This window comes from Bufo bufo, chromosome 4 (assembly GCF_905171765.1).
Source record: "Bufo bufo chromosome 4, aBufBuf1.1, whole genome shotgun sequence".
In the NCBI taxonomy this organism is placed as follows: Eukaryota; Metazoa; Chordata; class Amphibia; order Anura; family Bufonidae; genus Bufo; species Bufo bufo.
The window spans coordinates 412,461,792-412,481,316 of NC_053392.1; the positions used below are offsets into that span (position 1 = coordinate 412,461,792).

At 44.0% G+C, this 19,525-nt stretch overlaps 1 protein-coding gene across 1 annotated transcript in view; it reads left to right on the plus strand.

Annotated features, from left to right (window-relative positions):
• The window catches only part of KMO (kynurenine 3-monooxygenase), a 1,955,166-nt gene that overhangs the window by 115,739 nt on the left and 1,819,902 nt on the right, over window positions 1-19,525 (plus strand). The window contains exon 2 of the mRNA XM_040429299.1: window positions 3,501-3,570. Coding sequence (XP_040285233.1) covers window positions 3,501-3,570 — 70 coding nt within the window. The remainder of the gene's footprint in view (window positions 1-3,500; window positions 3,571-19,525) is intronic.

A 19,525-nucleotide genomic window follows, 5' to 3' on the forward strand; every position in this document is an offset into this window, starting at 1 on the left:
AATGCCTGATACATCAGATTAGATCATCCATGCTGCCTCACCCACACCTTGACAAAATAGACCAGTTTCTTCTGGTTACCTGTCTCAGCTACTATTCTGATGCTGTCACTCGCCTGATGCCACGCATCTGATGCCAAGTGCTCCTTCTTACACCCACCATCGTCAGCGGATACTGTTATTGCCACCCATCTGCCCACTCTGTCACCGCTCGCTCTGTGGTCTCCTGATGCTGCTGCCACCTCACCACTCAGGTCTCCTCATGCTGCTGCTGCCACCTTCACATTCTGTCATTGTGCCACTCTGTGGCCTCCTTATGCTGCTGCTGCTTCTGCATCCTCCACACTATGTCACCTTGCCACTCTTCGGCCTACTCATGCTGCTGCAGCTGCCACCTACTCACTATGTCACCTTGCCAGTCTGTGGCCTTCTCATGCTGCTGCTAACGCAACACTATGTCACTTTGCCACTCTGTGGCCTCCTCATGCTGCTGCTGCAGCCACCTACTCACTATGTCACCTTGCCAGTCTGTGGCCTTCTCATGCTGCTGCTAACTCAACACTATGTCACCTTGCCACTCTGTAGTCTCCTCATGCTGCTCCTAAATTAACACTATGTCACTGGGTCACTCTGTGGTCTCCTCATGCTACTGACAACTCACATCTCTGTCATTGTGCCACTCTGTTGCCTCGTCATGCTGCTGCTGCCACCTCCACACTATGTCACCTTGCCAGTCTGTGGCTTCCTCATGCTGCTGATAACTCAACACTATGTCACTGGACCACTCTGTGGCTTCCTCATGCTGCTGCCACCTCAACACTATGTAAATGGGGCACTCTGTGGTCTCCTCATGCTGCTGCTGCTGCCTACTCCTGACTGTCACTGGGCCACTCTGTGGTCTCCTCATCCTGCTGCTACCTCAACACTATGTCATTGGGCCACTCTGTGGACTTCTCAAGCTGTTCTCCCACCCTACCCACCCCATGACTAGGCAACTATTTTGCCTTTTTGGCCTGGTTGACATCATCATTTATTTGACCCTTCTTATGATCTGTCAGAAGGAAGGAAAAATAAGACGTACAATGGATCCTGTCTGTTTATCAGCTGTAAGGCCTGTATGGTACCATCAGAATTGGCTTATGATTTGGTAGCCAAAAGCAGGAGTGGGTACAAAACACAGAAGACATGCAAAGATTCCATTCATGTGTCATATCTGTTTTGAATTCACTCCTTTTTTTTTTGGGCTTTAGCAATACTGATGGATTACTGAGCAAATGCTGACCGAGTGAAGGCGGATCCATTTTTTGGGGGGTTATTGTTCTGCTGGATCAGAGGAAGGGCAAAATAATCAACACAAACTTACTACTGACACCCTCTCCACTCTGTCAGGGGGGCTCTACTTTTATAAGCGTTTAATATAACAGGTTCTGTAGACATCTATGTGGAATCAGCTGAAGACAGTGTAAAAGGAGTGCACTCTTTCACGCTACAGTAGGATCTTGGGCTTCTGCACGGTTCTTTATACCTGGTGCTAAGAAAAAGGGGGTCAGTTAGCACATCCCAAAGCGCCGGGGCACGTTGCTATGGCTGAGAACAAGACTGTTAAACAAAACATGCAATGCAACAGCTCACTGCAAACCAAATAAAGTACAAAATTGCATCATAATTGCAAATGCTATACTAATAAGTTAGAGATGCTTGGCAAATCGTTTTGTACAAAATTATTTGAGCCTGTCTGCCACACGTCAAGGCGATCTCTAGTTAGACGGGTTCCTAACACTAAATTTTACCTGTTATGTGCCATGACGGCTATCATATAATTCAGAAAGTGCAGGTTCCACATGCATGCTGGATCCGCCTGAATTTCTGTCATTTTTGGTGCCAAAATGGCCTCCATTATATCCACGGAAAGCAGTTACCAGCATGCATGCCGGGCCCACTCCACACCACCCCTGGCGCCAAAAGGTCACCAAGGACTGCAATGAGAGTTGACATACTATCTCTCTCCTGGTGCCAAATGGCTTCAGTGAGTGAGGGGGAGCAGGCCAAGCTATATACTAACACTAATTAAAATCAGCCAATGGGGCAGACGAGCTGGTCAGGAGTGCACGACTAAGGAGGCAGCCACACCTCCAGCACAAGCTGCAAAGAAAAAGGGGGTCAGTCAGCACATCCCAAAGTGCAGGGCACGTTGCCATGGCTGAGAACAAGACTGTTAAACAAAACATGCAATGCAACAGCTTTATACCTGGTGCTAACATCGACCTGTAAGGCTGAGTTCACACTAGTTATTTGGTCAGTTTTGGCCTCGTAACTGCCCAAATAAGTGAAGTGTGCAGTAATTCTAAGAACGAGGCCTGTCATGTGTGTGTCATACTGACTCACAGTATTGTTTCACTACCACAACAGACTCCCTATGTGTGTTACTGCAAGGCACAGTGTTCTACACCACTATACAGGCGCTCTGCAACCAGGAAATAGCTCTTTATTAACGTGATTCACCGCAAATAAATTTGTTTTCTTTTCATTAAATTCAGCTAACCTGTTGAAGCGAATTTTTGAGAAATTCACTCATCTCTAGTCATCAGTATCTGATCAGTGGGGGTCCGACACCATGACCCCCATGGATCTGTTGTTTCAGAAGGCAGCAGTGCTCACAGTAGTTCTCTAGCTTTGCCTAGGCTATGTGACATTACGTTTACTGGTCACATAGCTAAGGCTACTTTCACACTAGCGTTCGGGGCTCCGCTTGTGAGTTCCGTTTGAAGGGGCTCACAAGCGGCCCCGAACGGATCTGTCCAGCCCTAATGCATTCTGAATGGATGCGGATCCGCTCAGAATGCATCAGTCTGGCTCCGTTTGTCCTCCGCTCCGCTCAGCAGGCGGACACCTGAACGCAGCTTGCAGCGTTCGGGTGTCCGCCTGGCCGTGCGGAGGCAAAAGGATCCGTCCAGACTTACAATGTAAGTCAATGGGGACGGATCCGTTTGAAGTTGACACAGTATGGCTCAATTTTCAAACGGATCCGTCTCCCATTGACTTTCAATGTAAAGTCAAAACGGATCCGTTTGCATTTTCATGGTAATGCAAACGGATCCGTTCTGAACGGATCTAAGCGTTTGCATTATAGGTGCGGATCCGTCTGGGCACATACCAGCGTCCTAGTGTGAAAGTAGCCTTAGGCGCAGCTCAGCCCCATTGAAGTGAATAGGGCTGAGCTGAAATATCAAGCACACCCGATGTACAATGTATGGCACTGTGCCTGGTGAGGTGAGAGAAGGCCGCAGTGCTACTGTGAGCACCAGTGCCTTCTCAAACAGCTGATTGGTCGTGGTCTTAGAGGATAAGTCATTAGTGCAAAATTCCCAGAAGCTCTTTTGAGGGCATAGCTATAGGGAATGCAGAAGTAGCAGTTGCATTCGGATCCTTGTGCCTAGGGGACTTATAGGCCTAGTGTAACATAAGATGTAGACTTTAAATTGTGTATATTTTGTGTATTACAGGTTGGAAGCTTAAATGCTTGTTTTTTTGCTAAGAATGGATTCCTGGTTGAACTTTATGAGGCAAGAGAAGGTAAGTTTGTATTTTTTTCTATAATAAACATGCACAAATTATATAAACTACATTTCCCAAATGTTGGATCATGCCATGCATCATTATCTGTTACTACCATACCTTTCACTAGTGCCTGGTTACTTTGGGATCATAGGATATATTCACACATTGCAAATTTGTTCTGAATAGGGCTTGCAGAGATTTGTGTGCTTGCTGCAGAAACAAACTTAGGCCTCTTTCACACTACGTTTTTTTTTCTCTGTTTATGGGCCGTTTTTTGACTTCCGTATACAGTCCATTCATTTCAATGGTTTCGCAAGAAAAACGGAATGTACTCCGTATGCATTCCGTTTCCGTATTTCCTTTTTTCCGTTCCGTTAAAAGATAGAACATGTCCTATTATTGCCCACAAAGCACGTTTCGTGGCTCCATTCAAGTCAATGGGTCTGCAAAAAAAAGGAAGACATACAGAAATGCATCCGTATGTCTTCCATATCCACTCCGTTTTTGCGGAACCATCTATTGAAAATGTTATGCTAAGCCCCATTTTTTTTTAAATGTAATTACTGTATACTGTATATGCCATACAGAAAAACAGAACAGAAACGGAAACACAACGGAAACAAAAAAATGGATCCGTAAAAAATGGACCGCAAAACACTGAAAAATTCATACGGTCGTGTGAAAGAGTCCTTATTTATATGTATGAAGGGATGTCCTGTTGTAGATCTGCCACACATGAACACATTTTTAGGCCTCTTTCACAAGACCGTATGGCTTTTTCAGTGTTTTGTGGTCTGTTTTTCACGTGGCCGACATATACCTATTTTTAAAGTGCACCTGCACTACATATGTGCCAGGGGAAGGGAAAATAATACAGTCTGTGAGTTCAGGGACCCAGGGGGTGACATATGCCCATATTTTTTTTGTAAAGTACCCGTGTGCTCCATTTCTGAGAGTGAAATATAATTAGTTAAATCTGTTACATCTGTTCCATTGTGGGGTGACATATTTTCATTTTTTGTTGTAAAATACCTCTGAGACCTGCACTGCATATGTGACTGGAAGGCACATAAATTCAGAAAATCCATCTGTTCCATTGTAGAGGTGACCTCTATTTTTTAAGTAAAAAAAAAACTGTACTTAATTTGTGAGATTGAAATATAATCTCAGTTAAATCCATCTGCTTCATTTATGGTTAAAGAAGCCCTTTTTTTGGGCAATAAAGTACCTTTTTGCCCTATACTGCATTTCTGACAGTAATAAAACCGCCAAATACTGCTGTTACATTTTTTGCTGAAAAATTCTAATTTTTGTTGTTTTAAAGTACATTTGCGGCCTACGCTGCATTCCTGTCAGTCAAATAAAACCATTAAATAACGCTGTTACATTTTTGGGCTTCAAATTCCCATTTTTGGGTGTAAAAATGCACATGTGACAAGCAGGCACATACATTTAGCAAATCCATCTGTTCCATTGTAGGGGTGACCTATCCACCATTTTTTTATGTAAAAATCCCCTGTGCTTCATCTGTGAGTGAAATATAATCTCAGTTAAATCCATCTGTTTCATTAAGGGTTAAAAAAAAACTGTACTGCATTTCTGACAGTCTAATAAAACCGCCAAATACTGCAATTACAATTTTTGGTAAAAATTCAAATTTTTATTAAGTACATTTGAGTCCTGTCAGTCAAATAAAACCATTAAATACTGCTGTTACATTTTTGGGCTTTAAATTCCCATTTTGGGGTGTAAAGTAACTCTGAGGCCTACATAAGTGACAGGGAGGCACATAAATTCAGCAAATCCATCTATTTTATTGTAGGGTTGACAAATCCACCATTTTTTATGTAAAAAATCCCTGTGCTTTATTTGAGAGAGTGAAATATAATCTCAGTTAAATCCATATGTTTCATTTAGGGTTAAAAAACACATTTTTTTGGGCAATAATGTACCTTTTTGCACTGTGCTGCATTTCTTACAGTCCAATAAAACCGCCAAATACTACAGTTAAATAGTTTGCTGAAAAATTACAATTTTTGTTGCTATAAATTACATTTGCGGCCTGTGCTGCATTCCTGTCAGTCAAATAAAACCATTAAATACCGCTGTTACATTTTTGGGCTTCAAATTCCCATTTTTGGGTGTAAAGTACCTCTGAGGCCTGCACATGTGACAGGCAGGCACATAAATTTAGCAAATCCATCTGTTCCATTGTAGGGGTGATATATCCACAATTTTTTTAAGTAAAAACTCCCTGTGCTTCATCTGTGAGAGTGAAATATAATCTCAGTTAAATCCATCTGTTTCATTTAGGGTTAAAAAAAACCTTTTTTTTCGCAATAAAGTAAATTTTTGCCCTTTACTGCATTTCTGACAGTCTAATAAAACCGCCAAATACTGCAGTTACATTTTTGGTGAAAAATTCTAATTTTTGTTGCTATAAAGTACATTTGCAGCCTACGCTGCGTTCCTGTCAGTCAAATAAAACCATTAAATACCGCTGTTACATTTTTGGGCTTCAAATTTCTATTTTTGGGTGTAAAGTACCTCTGAGGCCTGCACATGTGACAGGCAGGCACATAAATTCAGCAAATCCATCTGTTCCATTGTAGCGGTGACATATCCACCATTCTTTATGTAAAAAACACCTGTACGTAATTAAATGTGGGTGGAGCCAAAAACAGTCAATCAAATTTTCCCTAAGTACTTCAATAAGAAAATGTAAAAAGCTGTTATTCTTAAAATATGAAAGCCAGAGTCCCCAAACTGGCACCGTGGGTCACTGGGTGAGTGTGGTTAGCATTTAGGAAAACTGGGTGGATCCTTCAACAGCCAATCACATTTCAGCCATTCGTTTTATATGGGAAAATTTTAATTACAGATGCTCTTAGACTGTTAATGGCAGGATCCTCAAATTTGGCACAGTTAGTCATTGGGTGACTTGGGTTAAAATTTTAAAAAGTGGTTGGAGCCTCAAATAGCCAATCAGATTCCAAGCCAACATCCTGTGGTTTCTTCAGAAATGACACCATCTAGTTATGTTGGCTTGAAAAAGCCAACATACTGTTATTCGTTGGTGGTTCAGCTTATTATGTTGGCTTGAAAAAGCCAACATACTGTTATTCGTTGGTGGTTCAGCTTATTATTATGTTGGCTTGAAAAAAGCCAACATACTGTTTTTCGTTGGTGGTTCAGCTTATTATGTTGGCTTGAAAAAGCCAACATACTGTTATTCGTTGGTGGTTCAGCTTATTATGTTGGCTTGAAAAAGCCAACATACTGTTATTCGTTGGTGGTTCAGCTTATTATTATGTTGGCTTGAAAAAGCCAACATACTGTTATTAGTTGGTGGTTCAGCTTAATATGTTGGCTTGAAAAAGCCAACATACTGTTATTCGTTGGTGGTTCAGCTTATTATTATTATTATTATTATTATTATTATGTTGGCTTGAAAAAGCAAACATACTGTTATTCGTTGGTGGTTCAGCTTATTATTATTATTATTATTATGTAGGCTTGAAAAAGCCAAAATACTGTTATACGTTGGTGGTTCAGCTTATTATGTTGGCTTGAAAAAGCCAACATACTGTTTTTCGTTGGTGGTTCAGCTTATTATGTTGGCTTGAAAAAGCCAACATACTGTTATTCGTTGGTGGTTCAGCTTATTATTATGTTGGCTTGAAAAAGCCAACATACTGTTATTCGTTGGTGGTTCAGCTTATTATTATTATGTTGGCTTAAAAAAGCCAACATACTGTTATTGGTTGGTGGTTCAGCTTATTATTATTATTATGTTGGCTTAAAAAAGCCAACATACTGTTATTCGTTGGTGTTACAGCTTATTATTATTATTATTATTATTATTATTATTATTATGTTGGCTTGAAAAAGCCAACATACTGTTATTCGTTGGTGGTTCAGCTTATTATTATTATTATTATTATTATGTTGGCTTAAAAAAGCCAATATACTGTTATTCGTTGGTGGTTCAGTTTATTATGTTGGCTTGAAAAAGCCAACATACTGTTATTTGTTGGTGGTTCAGCTTATTACGTTGGCTTGAAAAAGCCAACATAGTGTTATTCGTTGGTGGTTCAGCTTATTATTATGTTGGCTTGAATAAGCCAACATACTGTTATTCGTTGGTGGTTCAGCTTATTATATTGGCTTGAAAAAGCCAACATACTGTTATTCTTTGGTGGTTCAGCTTATTATTATGTTGGCCTGAAATAGCCAACATACTGTTATTCGTTGGTGGTTCAGCTTATTATTATGTTGGCTTGAAAAAGCCAACATACTGTTATTCGTTGGTGGTTCAGCTTATTATTATTATTATTATTATTATTTGGCTTGAAAAAGCCAATATACTGTTATTCGTTGGTGGTTCAGCTTATTATTATTATTATTATTATTATGTTGGCTTGAAAAAGCCAATATTCTGTTATTCATTGGTGGTTCAGCTTATTATTATGTTGGCTTGAAAAAGCCAACATACTGTTATTCGTTGGTGGTTCAGCTTATTATGTTGGCTTGAAAAAGCCAACATACTGTTATTCGTTGGTGGTTCAGCTTATTATTATTATTATTATTATTATTATTTTGGCTTGAAAAAGCCAATATACTGTTATTCGTTGGTGGTTCAGCTTATTATTATTATGTTGGCTTAAAAAAGCCAATATACTGTTATTCGTTGGTGGATCAGCTTATTATTATGTTGGCTTGAAAAAAGCCAACATACTGTTTTTCGTTGGTGGTTCAGCTTATTATGTTGGCTTGAAAAAGCCAACATACTGTTATTCGTTGGTGGTTCAGCTTATTATGTTGGCTTGAAAAAGCCAACATACTGTAATTCGTTGGTGGTTCAGCTTATTATTATTATTATTATTATTATTATTATGTTGGCTTAAAAAAGCCAATATACTGTTATTCGTTGGTGTTTCAGCTTATTATTATTATTATTATTATTATTATTATTATTATGTTGGCTTGAAAAAGCCAACATACTGTTATTCGTTGGTGGTTCAGCTTATTATTATTATTATTATTATTATGTTGGCTTGAAAAAGCCAACATACTGTAATTCGTTGGTGGTTCAGCTTATTATTATTATTATTATTATTATTATTATTATTATTATTTTGGCTTGAAAAAGCCAATATACTGTTATTCGTTGGTGGTTCAGCTTATTATTATTATTATTATTAATATTATGTTGGCTTAAAAAAGCCAATATACTGTTATTCGTTGGTGGTTCAGCTTATTATTATGTTGGCTTGAAAAAGCCAACATACTGTTATTCCTTGGTGGTTCAGCTTATTATTATGTTGGCCTGAAATAGCCAACATACTGTTATTCGCTGGTGGTTCAGCTTATTATTATGTTGGCTTGAAAAAGCCAACATACTGTTATTCGTTGGTGGTTCAGCTTATTATTATTATTATTATTTGGCTTGAAAAAGCTAATATACTGTTATTCGTTGGTGGTTCAGCTTATTATTATTATTATGTTGGCTTGAAAAAGCCAATATTCTGTTATTCATTGGTGGTTCAGCTTATTATTATGTTGGCTTGAAAAAGCCAACATACTGTTATTCGTTGGTGGTTCAGCTTATTATTATTATTATTATTATTATTATTTTGGCTTGAAAAAGCCAATATACTGTTATTCGTTGGTGGTTCAGCTTATTATTATTATTATGTTGGCTTAAAAAAGCCAATATACTGTTATTCGTTGGTGGTTCAGCTTATTATTATGTTGGCTTGAAAAAGCCAACATACTGTTTTTTGTTGGTGGTTCAGCTTAATATGTTGGCTTGAAAAAGCCAACATACTGTTATTCGTTTTATGGTTCAGCTTATTATGTTGGCTTGAAAAAGCCAACATACTGTTATTCGTTGGTGGTTCAGCTTATTATTATGTTGGCTTGAAAAAAGCCAACATACTGTTATTCGTTGGTGGTTCAGCTTATTATTATTATGTTGGCTTGAAAAAGCCAACATACTGTAATTCGTTGGTGGTTCAGCTTATTATTATTATTATTATTATTATTATGTTGGCTTAAAAAAGCCAATATACTGTTATTCGTTGGTGTTTCAGCTTATTATTATTATTATTATTATTATGTTGGCTTGAAAAAGCCAACATACTGTTATTCGTTGGTGGTTCAGCTTATTATTATTATTATTATGTTGGCTTGAAAAAGCCAACATACTGTAATTCGTTGGTGGTTCAGCTTATTATTATTATTATTTTGGCTTGAAAAAGCCAATATACTGTTATTCGTTGGTGGTTCAGCTTATTATTATTATGTTGGTTGAAAAAGCCAACATACTGTTATTCGTTGGTGGTTCAGCTTATTATGCTGGCTTGAAAAAGCCAACATACTGTTATTTGTTGGTGGTTCAGCTTATTATTATGTTGGCTTCAAAAATCCAACACACTGTTATTCGTTGGTGGTTCAGCTTATTATGTTGGCTTGAAAAAGCCAACATACTGTTATTCGCTGGTGGTTCAGATTATTATTATTATTATTATTATTATTATTATTATTATTATGTTGGCTTGAAAAAGCCAACATACTGTTATTCATTGGTGGTTCAGCTTATTATTATGTTGGCTTGAAAAAGCCAACATACTGTTATTCGTTGGTGGTTCAGCTTATTATTAGAGTTGAGCGAACACCTGGATGTTCGGGTTCGAGAAGTTCGGCCGAACTTCACGGAAATGTTCGGGTTCGGGATCCGAACCCGACCCGAACTTCGTCCCGAACCCCATTGAAGTCAATGGGGACCCGAACTTTTCGGCATTAAAAAGGCTGTAAAACAGCCCAGGAAAGGGCTAGAGGGCTGCAAAAGGCAGCAAAATGTAGTTAAATCCCCTGCAAACAAATGTGAATAGGGAAATGAATAAAAATAAAATTAACCAATATCAATTGGAGAGAGGTCCTATAGCAGAGAATCTGGCTTCATGTCAGCAGAGAATCAGTCTTCATGTCATAGCAGAGAATCAGGCTTCCCGTCACCCACCACTGTAACAGTCCATTGTCAGATATTTAGGCCCCGGCACCCAGGCAGAGGAGAGAGGTCCCATAACAGAGATTCAGGCTTCATGTCAGCAGAGAATCAGTCTTCATGTCATAGCAGAGAATCATGCTTCACGTCACCCAACATTGGAACAGTCCATTGTCATATAATTTAGGCCCCGGCACCCAGGCAGAGGAGAGAGGTCCAATAACATAGAATCTGGCTTCATATCAGCAGAGAATCAGTCTTCATGTCATAGCATAAATTAATGCTTCACGTCACCCACCACTGGAACAGTCCATTGTCAGATATTTAGGCCCAGGTACCCAGGCAGAGGAGAGAGGTCCCATAGCAGAGAATCTGGCTTCATGTCAGCAGAGAATCAGTCTTCATGTCATAGCAGAGAATCATGCTTCACGTCACCCAACATTGGAACAGTCCATTGTCATATAATTTAGGCCCCGGCACCCAGACAGAGGAGAGAGGTCCCATAACATAGAATCTGTCTTCATGTCAGCAGAGAATCAGTCTTCATGTCATAGCAGAGAATCATGCTTCACGTCACCCACCACTTGAACAGTCCATTGTCAGATATTTAGGCCCAGGCACCCAGGCAGAGGAGAAGGTCCCATAACAGAGATTCCGGCTTCATGTCAGCGACTCAGCAGAGAATCAGTCTTCATGTCATAGCAGAGAATCAGGCTTCATGTCACCCACCACTGGAACAGGCCACTGTCAGACATTTTTAGGCCCCGGCACCCAGACAGAGGAGAGGTTCATTCAACTTTGGGTTGCCCCGCAATATAATGGTAAAATGAAAATAAAAATAGGATTGAATGAGGAAGTGCCCTGGAGTACAATAATATATGGTTAAGGGGAGGTAGTTAATGTCTAATCTGCACAAGGGATGGACAGGTCCTGTGGGATCCATGCCTGGTTCATTTTTATGAACGTCAGCTTGTCCACATTGGCTGTAGACAGGCGGCTGCGTTTGTCTGTAATGACGCCCCCTGCCGTGCTGAATACACGTTCAGACAAAACGCTGGCCGCCGGGCAGGCCAGCACCTCCAAGGCATAAAAGGCTAGCTCTGGCCACGTGGACAATTTGGAGACCCAGAAGTTGAATGGGGCCGAACCATCAGTCAGTACGTGGAGGGGTGTGCACACGTGCTGTTCCACCATGTTAGTGAAATGCTGCCTCCTGCTAACACGTTCCATATCAGGTGGTGGTGCAGTTAGCTGTGGCGTTGTAATGACCGACGACAGGGCACATGGAGGAAAACAGGGAAAGCCCTGCCCAAGGGAGAGGGAAAGGTGGTGACCCCTAACTCACCTTGCGGCTGGCACCTGACTGCCCTGACGTCCCTAGACGGGTTCCTCACCCGTGCGGTGATCACGTGCCTAAACCCTGGCTTTCCCTAATATGAGCCCTGGATAGTGAACAGGCCGGTGGGATCGCTAGTCCGCACCACTATCACTAAGAGGGAAACACCAGGGAGAGGACAGACAAAACAGACAAACACATACACCCAGCTGGGCGACCACAATAGACCAAAAAGGTCCAACAGGGATCCGGAGGGTAGCGTTCTGGACCAACTACCAGCGAACGCAGCAACACAGCTCCAGAAGGTCAGAATAGATGTCCAGGCAGGAAGCTCTATCTCTGGCAACCAGAGAAGTGTGAGAGAGGAATATAAGGAGGTCTGGGAGTGCTGGACAAGGAACAGCTGAGGAGAAGGAGCTACGGATCCCTGAGTGAGCCAAAAGGGTCTGCAAAGCAAACCCAGAAAGCTACCATAAGGAAAACAGCCCTATCTTAAATAGAGCGTGCAGCCAACCGCTGCGACTTCCTGACCCCGGGTATAACGGAGTCAGGCGTGGTTCTCGTTACCCTCGTGACAGTACCCCCCTCTCTACGAGGGGCCTCCGGACACTCAGGACCAGGTCTCTCAGGATGAGAGGCATGAAAAACCCGAACTAACCTGTCGGCGTTTACCTCAGACGCAGGAACCCACATTCTTTCCTCGGGACCGTAACCTCTCCAATGCACCAGATATTGAAGAGAGCGGCGGACCCGACGAGAATTAACAATTTTGGATATCTGAAATTCTAGATTACTATCCACGACAACAGGAGGGGGAGGCAGCGGTGATGGTTCTAGAGGTGGAACATATCTTTTGAGTAACGACTTATGAAAAACATTATGAATTTTAAAAGTCTGAGGTAACACCAGGCGAAAAGCCACAGGGTTGATGATAGCTACAATTTTGTAAGGGCCAATAAACCTAGGACCCAGTTTCCAAGAGGGAACCTTCAATTTAATATTCCTAGTAGACAACCACACATAGTCATTCACTCCTAGGTCCGGACCTGGCGACCGTCTCTTATCAGCCATGCATTTGTATTTACCTCCCATATTTTTCAAGTTAGCTTGCACCTTCTGCCATACCGATGAAAGAGATGACGAAAACCGTTCCTCTTCGGGAACCCCAGAAGACCCCCCCTCTTTGAAAGTACAGAATTGGGGATGAAAACCATATGCACCAAGAAATGGTGACTTGCCAGTGGATTCCTGACGACGATTTTTTATGGCAAACTCAGCTAACGGTAAATATGATGACCACAACTCTTGGTTTTCAGACACAAAACATCTTAGATATGTCTCAAGGTTTTGGTTGGTACGCTCAGTCTGTCCATTCGACTGAGGATGGAAAGCTGAGGAAAAGGACAAGTGTACCCCCAAACGGGAACAAAAAGCTTTCCAAAATTTAGAAATAAACTGGGTACCCCGATCCGAAACAACATCGGAGGGGACCCCGTGAAGCTTCACGATTTCACTGACGAATACCTGAGCAAGAGTCTTAGCATTAGGTAGTGTGGGTAACGCAATGAAGTGTACCATTTTGATAAACCTGTCCACTACTACCAAAATAACTGTTTTACCTGCAGACAAAGGTAAGTCAGTGATAAAATCCATTGACAGATGTGTCCACGGTCTATTGGGAATGACGAGTGGTAATAGAGACCCTGCAGGACGTGTATGTGAAACTTTTGCGCGCGCACAGGTAGAACAAGAAGACACAAAATCCAATACATCCTGGCGCAACCTTGGCCACCAAAAACGACGAGACAATAGCTCCAAGGTTGCTTTACTACCCGGGTGCCCAGCAAGTGCCGAATTATGATGTTCCTTTAATAATTCGAAACGTAAGTTCAACGGTACAAACAATTTCTCTGAGGGGCAAGAGACCGGGGCGTCCCCCTGGGCCTCTAACACCTTCCCCTCCAGAACAGAGTGTACCGCAGAAACAACCACTCCTCTTTGAAGAATGGGCACCGGATCACTCACATTACCCCCTCCAGGGAAACAACGAGATAGTGCATCAGCCTTGGTGTTCTTTGCCCCAGGACGATAGGTAATCACAAAGTTAAACGTGGTAAAAAAATAGCGACCACCTAGCCTGTCTAGGGGTGAGACGCTTAGCTGATTCGAGATACAGAAGATTTTTGTGGTCCGTAATCACAGTGACGGGGTGGACTGCCCCCTCTAAAAAGTGACGCCACTCCTCAAACGCAAGTTTAATAGCTAATAGTTCCCTATTGCCAATATCGTAGTTCTTTTCTGCTGCAGATAGTTTTTTAGAAAAGAAAGCACAAGGACGCCATTTGCCAGGAGACGGACCCTGAGACAGCACCGCCCCCACTCCCACCTCTGACGCATCGACTTCAACAATAAAAGGCTGAGAGACATCAGGTTGGACTAGTACAGGTGCTGAGGTAAACCTCTCTTTTAGAGAGGAAAAAGCAACTTTAGCGGCGTCAGACCATTTAGAAAAATCAGTCCCCTTCCTAGTCATGTCAGTAAGCGGTTTTACAATAAGTGAATAATTTTTAATGAATTTCCTATAGAAATTCGCGAAGCCCAAGAACCGTTGTAGTGCTTTGAGGTTCTCAGGAAGATCCCAATCTAAAATTGCCTGGACCTTCCTAGGATCCATACGGAAACCTGAAGCAGATAAAAAATAACCCAGGAATTGTATCTCCTGAACGGCGAAGACACATTTTTCAATTTTAGCATATAATTCATTCGTCCGTAGGACCTGCAGTACTTGTCTGACATGCACCTCATGTGTTTTCAGATCAGACGAATAAATTAAAATATCATCTAGGTATATTACCACAAACCTGCCGATTAGATGACTAAAAATGTCATTAACGAAATGTTGAAAGACGGCAGGAGCATTGGTCAGACCGAAGGGCATAACTAGATTTTCATAATGCCCCTCAGGGGTGTTAAACGCTGTCTTCCACTCATCCCCTTCCTTGATACGAATCAGATTGTAGGCCCCCCTAAGATCAAGTTTGGAGAACCACCTAGCACCCGCAATCTGATTAAACAGGTCAGGAATGAGAGGAAGAGGGTATGGGTCTCGGATGGTGATCTGATTTAATTCGCGAAAATCTAAGCAAGGACGCAGGCCCCCATCTTTCTTTTTAACGAAGAAAAACCCTGCAGCCACGGGTGAAGAAGAGGGTCTGATGTGTCCCTTAGCCAAGCTCTCGGAGATATAATCTTTCATGGCTTGTCTCTCTGGACCCGAAAGATTATATAACCTGGTCTTGGGTAATTTTGCGCCGGGAATAAGGTTAACCGGGCAATCATACGGACGATGAGGTGGTAACTTCTGACAACCCTTTTCAGAAAAAACATCCTCAAAATCCGAAATAAATGTAGGTAGGGTAGTTATGGAGGCGACTAAGCAATTGCTATTTAAGCAATTTTCTCTGCACTGCTCACTCTACTCCAATATCTCCCTGGCCTGCCAATCCACCACTGGATTGTGCGCTACCAACCAGGGAAGACCCAGCACTACCGGAGTGGGAAGCCCCTCCAGAACATAACCTGAAAGCATCTCGTTATGGTGGTCCCCTACCCGAAGGTGTAAATTATGAACAATGTGGGTGAGGTTTCTCTGAGACAGGGGAGCAGAATCAATAGCGAATATGGGAATGGGTCTCTGTAAAGTACAGAGAGACAAACCCAAAGTGCGGGCAAAATGGGCATCTATCAAATTTACCCCTGCTCCACTGTCTAGAAAGAAAGAAATAGTCTCCGTCTTATCACCAAAAATAATAACCGCTGGCAACACAAATTGCGATGTACGTATGAAGGAAACGTATACCCCCCGGCTGACATCCTCCACACAGCCTGGGGTTAGTAGTTTTTCCGACGGTCTTTTGTTTCTGAGGAAAGAAGGACAGACATTAATGAAATGACCCCTCTCCCCACAAAAAAAACAAACCCCACGCCTACGGCGAGCCTCAGGAGGACGGACCTGACGAGTAGTTCCTCCTAGCTGCATAGGCTCGTCTAAGTCCGTACAGACTAACTGCTGCTTGGGAGGGGTTACCAATTGCTCCGGTTTTTTCAACCTGTCCCTAAGGCGTCTATCTATTCAGATAGAAAGGGACATAACCGCATCAAGGGAAAAGGGGGTCTCATATAATGCAAGCGCATCCTTAACCCTTCCGGATAACCCAGAGCAGAACTGACTCCTGAGAGCCGGGTCGTTCCATTGGGTATCCGTAGCCCACCTACGGAATTCAGAGCAATACTCCTCAACCGGCAGCTCTCCTTGTAAGAGTCTCCGTAATCTTGATTCAGCCAGTGCGACTCGGTCAGGGTCGTCATATATGAGACCCAAGGCTCCGAAAAACTCATCCACTGACCGAAGAGCCTGGGAATCAGTAGGTAAAGAGAACGCCCAGGACTGCGGATCCCCCTGCAGCAGGGAAATAACAACCCCCACCCGCTGATCTTCATTACCAGAGGAGTAAGGGCGCAGTTTAAAGTATAATTTACAGGCCTCACGGAATGTCAAAAACTTGTCCCTTCCCCCAGAAAATCTGTCAGGTAGAGGGACCTTGGGTTCCGCAACAACCTGGTTACCAGTAGCAACCGCTGGGCTTGCAGTCAGTTGCAATTGCTGCTGTTGCTGGAGGACCGACGCCTTCAATCCTACCACCTCCAAAGACAGGCCATGAAATTGTTTGGACAGAGCAGCAATTTGATCCATACTGGATTCTAAGTAGGTAAAAAATTATTATTTTTTTTTTTTTTACCTACACAAAATAAGGGCCAGAGATAATGTAATGACCGACCACACGCACATGGAGGAAAACAGGGAAAGCCCTGCCCAAGAAAGAGGGAAAGGTGGTGACCCCTAACTCACCTTGCGGCTGGCACCTGACTGCCCTGACGTCCCTAGACGGGTTCCTCACCCGTGCGGCGATCACGTGCCTAAACCCTGGCTTTCCCTAATATGAGCCCTGGATAGTGAACAGGCCGGTGGGATCGCTAGTCCGCACCACTATCACTAAGAGGGAAACACCAGGGAGAGGACAGACAAAACAGACAAACACATACACCCAGCTGGGCGACCACAATAGACCAAAAAGGTCCAACAGGGATCCGGAGGGTAGCGTTCTGGACCAACTACCAGCGAACGCAGCAACACAGCTCCAGAAGGTCAGAATAGATGTCCAGGCAGGAAGCTCTATCTCTGGCAACCAGAGAAGTGTGAGAGAGGAATATAAGGAGGTCTGGGAGTGCTGGACAAGGAACAGCTGAGGAGAAGGAGCTACGGATCCCTGAGTGAGCCAAAAGGGTCTGCAAAGCAAACCCAGAAAGCTACCATAAGGAAAACAGCTATATCTTAAATAGAGCGTGCAGCCAACCGCTGCGACTTCCTGACCCCGGGTATAACGGAGTCAGGCGTGGTTCTCGATACCCTCGTGACAGGCGTGGTGACAAAACTTTTCCACATCTCTGCCATGCTAACCCTGCCCTCAGAGGAGCTGGCCGTGACACAGCTGCGTTGGCGACCTCTTGCTCCTCCTCTGCCTTCGCCTTGGGCATCCACTTGTTCCCCTGTGACATTTGGGAATGCTCTCAGTAGCGCGTCTACCAACGTGCGCTTGTACTCGCGCATCTTCCTATGACGCTCCAGTGCAGGAAGTAAGGTGGGCACATTGTCTTTGTACCGTGGTTCCAGCAGGGTGGCAACCCAGTAGTCCACACAAATGGATGAATGAATGTGACACACAAATGGATGAATGAATGTGGGCAACTCTGCTGTCGTTGCGCAGGCACTGCAGCATGTAGTCGCTCATGTGTGCCAGGCTGCCCAGAGGTAAGGACAAGCTGTCCTCTGTGGGAGGCGTATCATCATCGTCCTGCGTTTCCCCCCAGCCACGCACCAGTGATGGGCCCGAGCTGCGTTGGGTGCCACCCCGCTGTGAACATGCTTCATCCTCATCCTCCTCCACCTCCTCCTCATCCTCGTCCTCCTCGTCCTCCAGTAGTGGGCCCTGTCTGGCCACATTTGTACCTGGCCTCGCTGTTGCAAAAAACCTCCCTCTGAGTCACTTCTAAGAGACTGGCCTGAAAGTGATAAAAATGACCCCTCTTCCTCCTCCTCCTCCTGGGCCACCTCCTCTTCCATCATCGCCCTAAGTGTTTTCTCAAGGAGACATAGAAGTGGTATTGTAACGCTGATAACGGCGTCATCGCCACTGGCCATGTTGGTGGAGTACTCGAAACAGCACAACAGGGCACACAGATCTCGCATGGAGGCCCAGTCATTGGTGGTGAAGTGGTGCTGTTCCGCAGTGCGACTGACCCGTGCGTGCTGCAGCTGAAACTCCACTATGGCCTGCTGCTGCTCGCACAGTCTGTCCAGCATGTGCAAGGTGGAGTTCCACCTGGTGGGCACGTCGCATATGAGGTGGTGAGCGGGAAGGCCGAAGTTACGCTGTAGCGCAGACAGGCGAGCAGCGGCAGGATGTGAACGCCGGAAGCGCGAACAGATGGCCTGCACTTTATGCAGCAGCTCTTACATGTCGGGGTAGTTGTGAATGAACTTCTGCACCACCAAATTCAGCACATGCGCCAGGCAAGGGATATGCGTCAAACCGGCTAGTCCCAGAGCTGCAACGAGATTTCGCCCATTATCGCACACCACCAGGCGGGGCTTGAGGCTCACCGGCAGCAACCACTCGTCGGTCTGTTGTTCTATACCCCGCCACAACTCCTGTGCGGTGTGGGGCCTGTCCCCCAAACAAATGAGTTTCAGAATGGCCTGCTGACGTTTACCCCGGGCTGTGCTGAAGTTGGTGGTGAAGGTGTGTGGCTGACTGGATGAGCAGGTGGAAGAAGAAGAGGAGGAGGAAGCCGAGTAGGAGGAGGAGGCGACAGGAGGCAAAGAATGTTGCCCTGCGATCCTTGGCGGCGGAAGGACGTGCGCCAAACAGCTCTTTGCCTGGGGCCCAGCCGCCACTACATTTACCCAGTGTGCAGTTTGGGAGATATAGCGTCCCTGGCCGTGCTTACTGGTCCACGTATCTGTGGTTAGGTGGACCTTGCCACAGATGGCATTGCGCAGTGCACACTTGATTTTATCGGATACTTGGTTGTGCAGGGAAGGCACGGCTCTCATGGAGAAGTAGTGGTGGCTGGGAACAACATACTGTGGGACAGCAAGCGACATGAGGTGTTTGAAGCTGTCTGTGTCCACCAACCTGAATGACAGCATTTCATAGGCCAGTAGTTTAGAAATGCTGGCATTCAGGGCCAGGGATCGAGGGTGGCTAGGTGGAAATTTACGCTTTCTCTCAAATGTTTGTGAGATGGAGAGCTGAACGCTGCCATGTGACATGGTTGAGATGCTTGGTGACGGAGGTGGTGTTGGTGGTACATCCTCTGTTTGCTGGGCGGCAGGTGCCAACGTTCCTCCAGAGGCGGAGGAAGAGGCCGAGGCGGCAGCAGCAGAAGAGGTAGCAGGGGGAGCCTGAGTGAGTTCCTTGTTTTTAAGGTGTTTACTCCACTGCAGTTCATGCTTTGCATGCAGGTGCCTGGTCATGCAGGTTGTACTAAGGTTCAGAACGTTA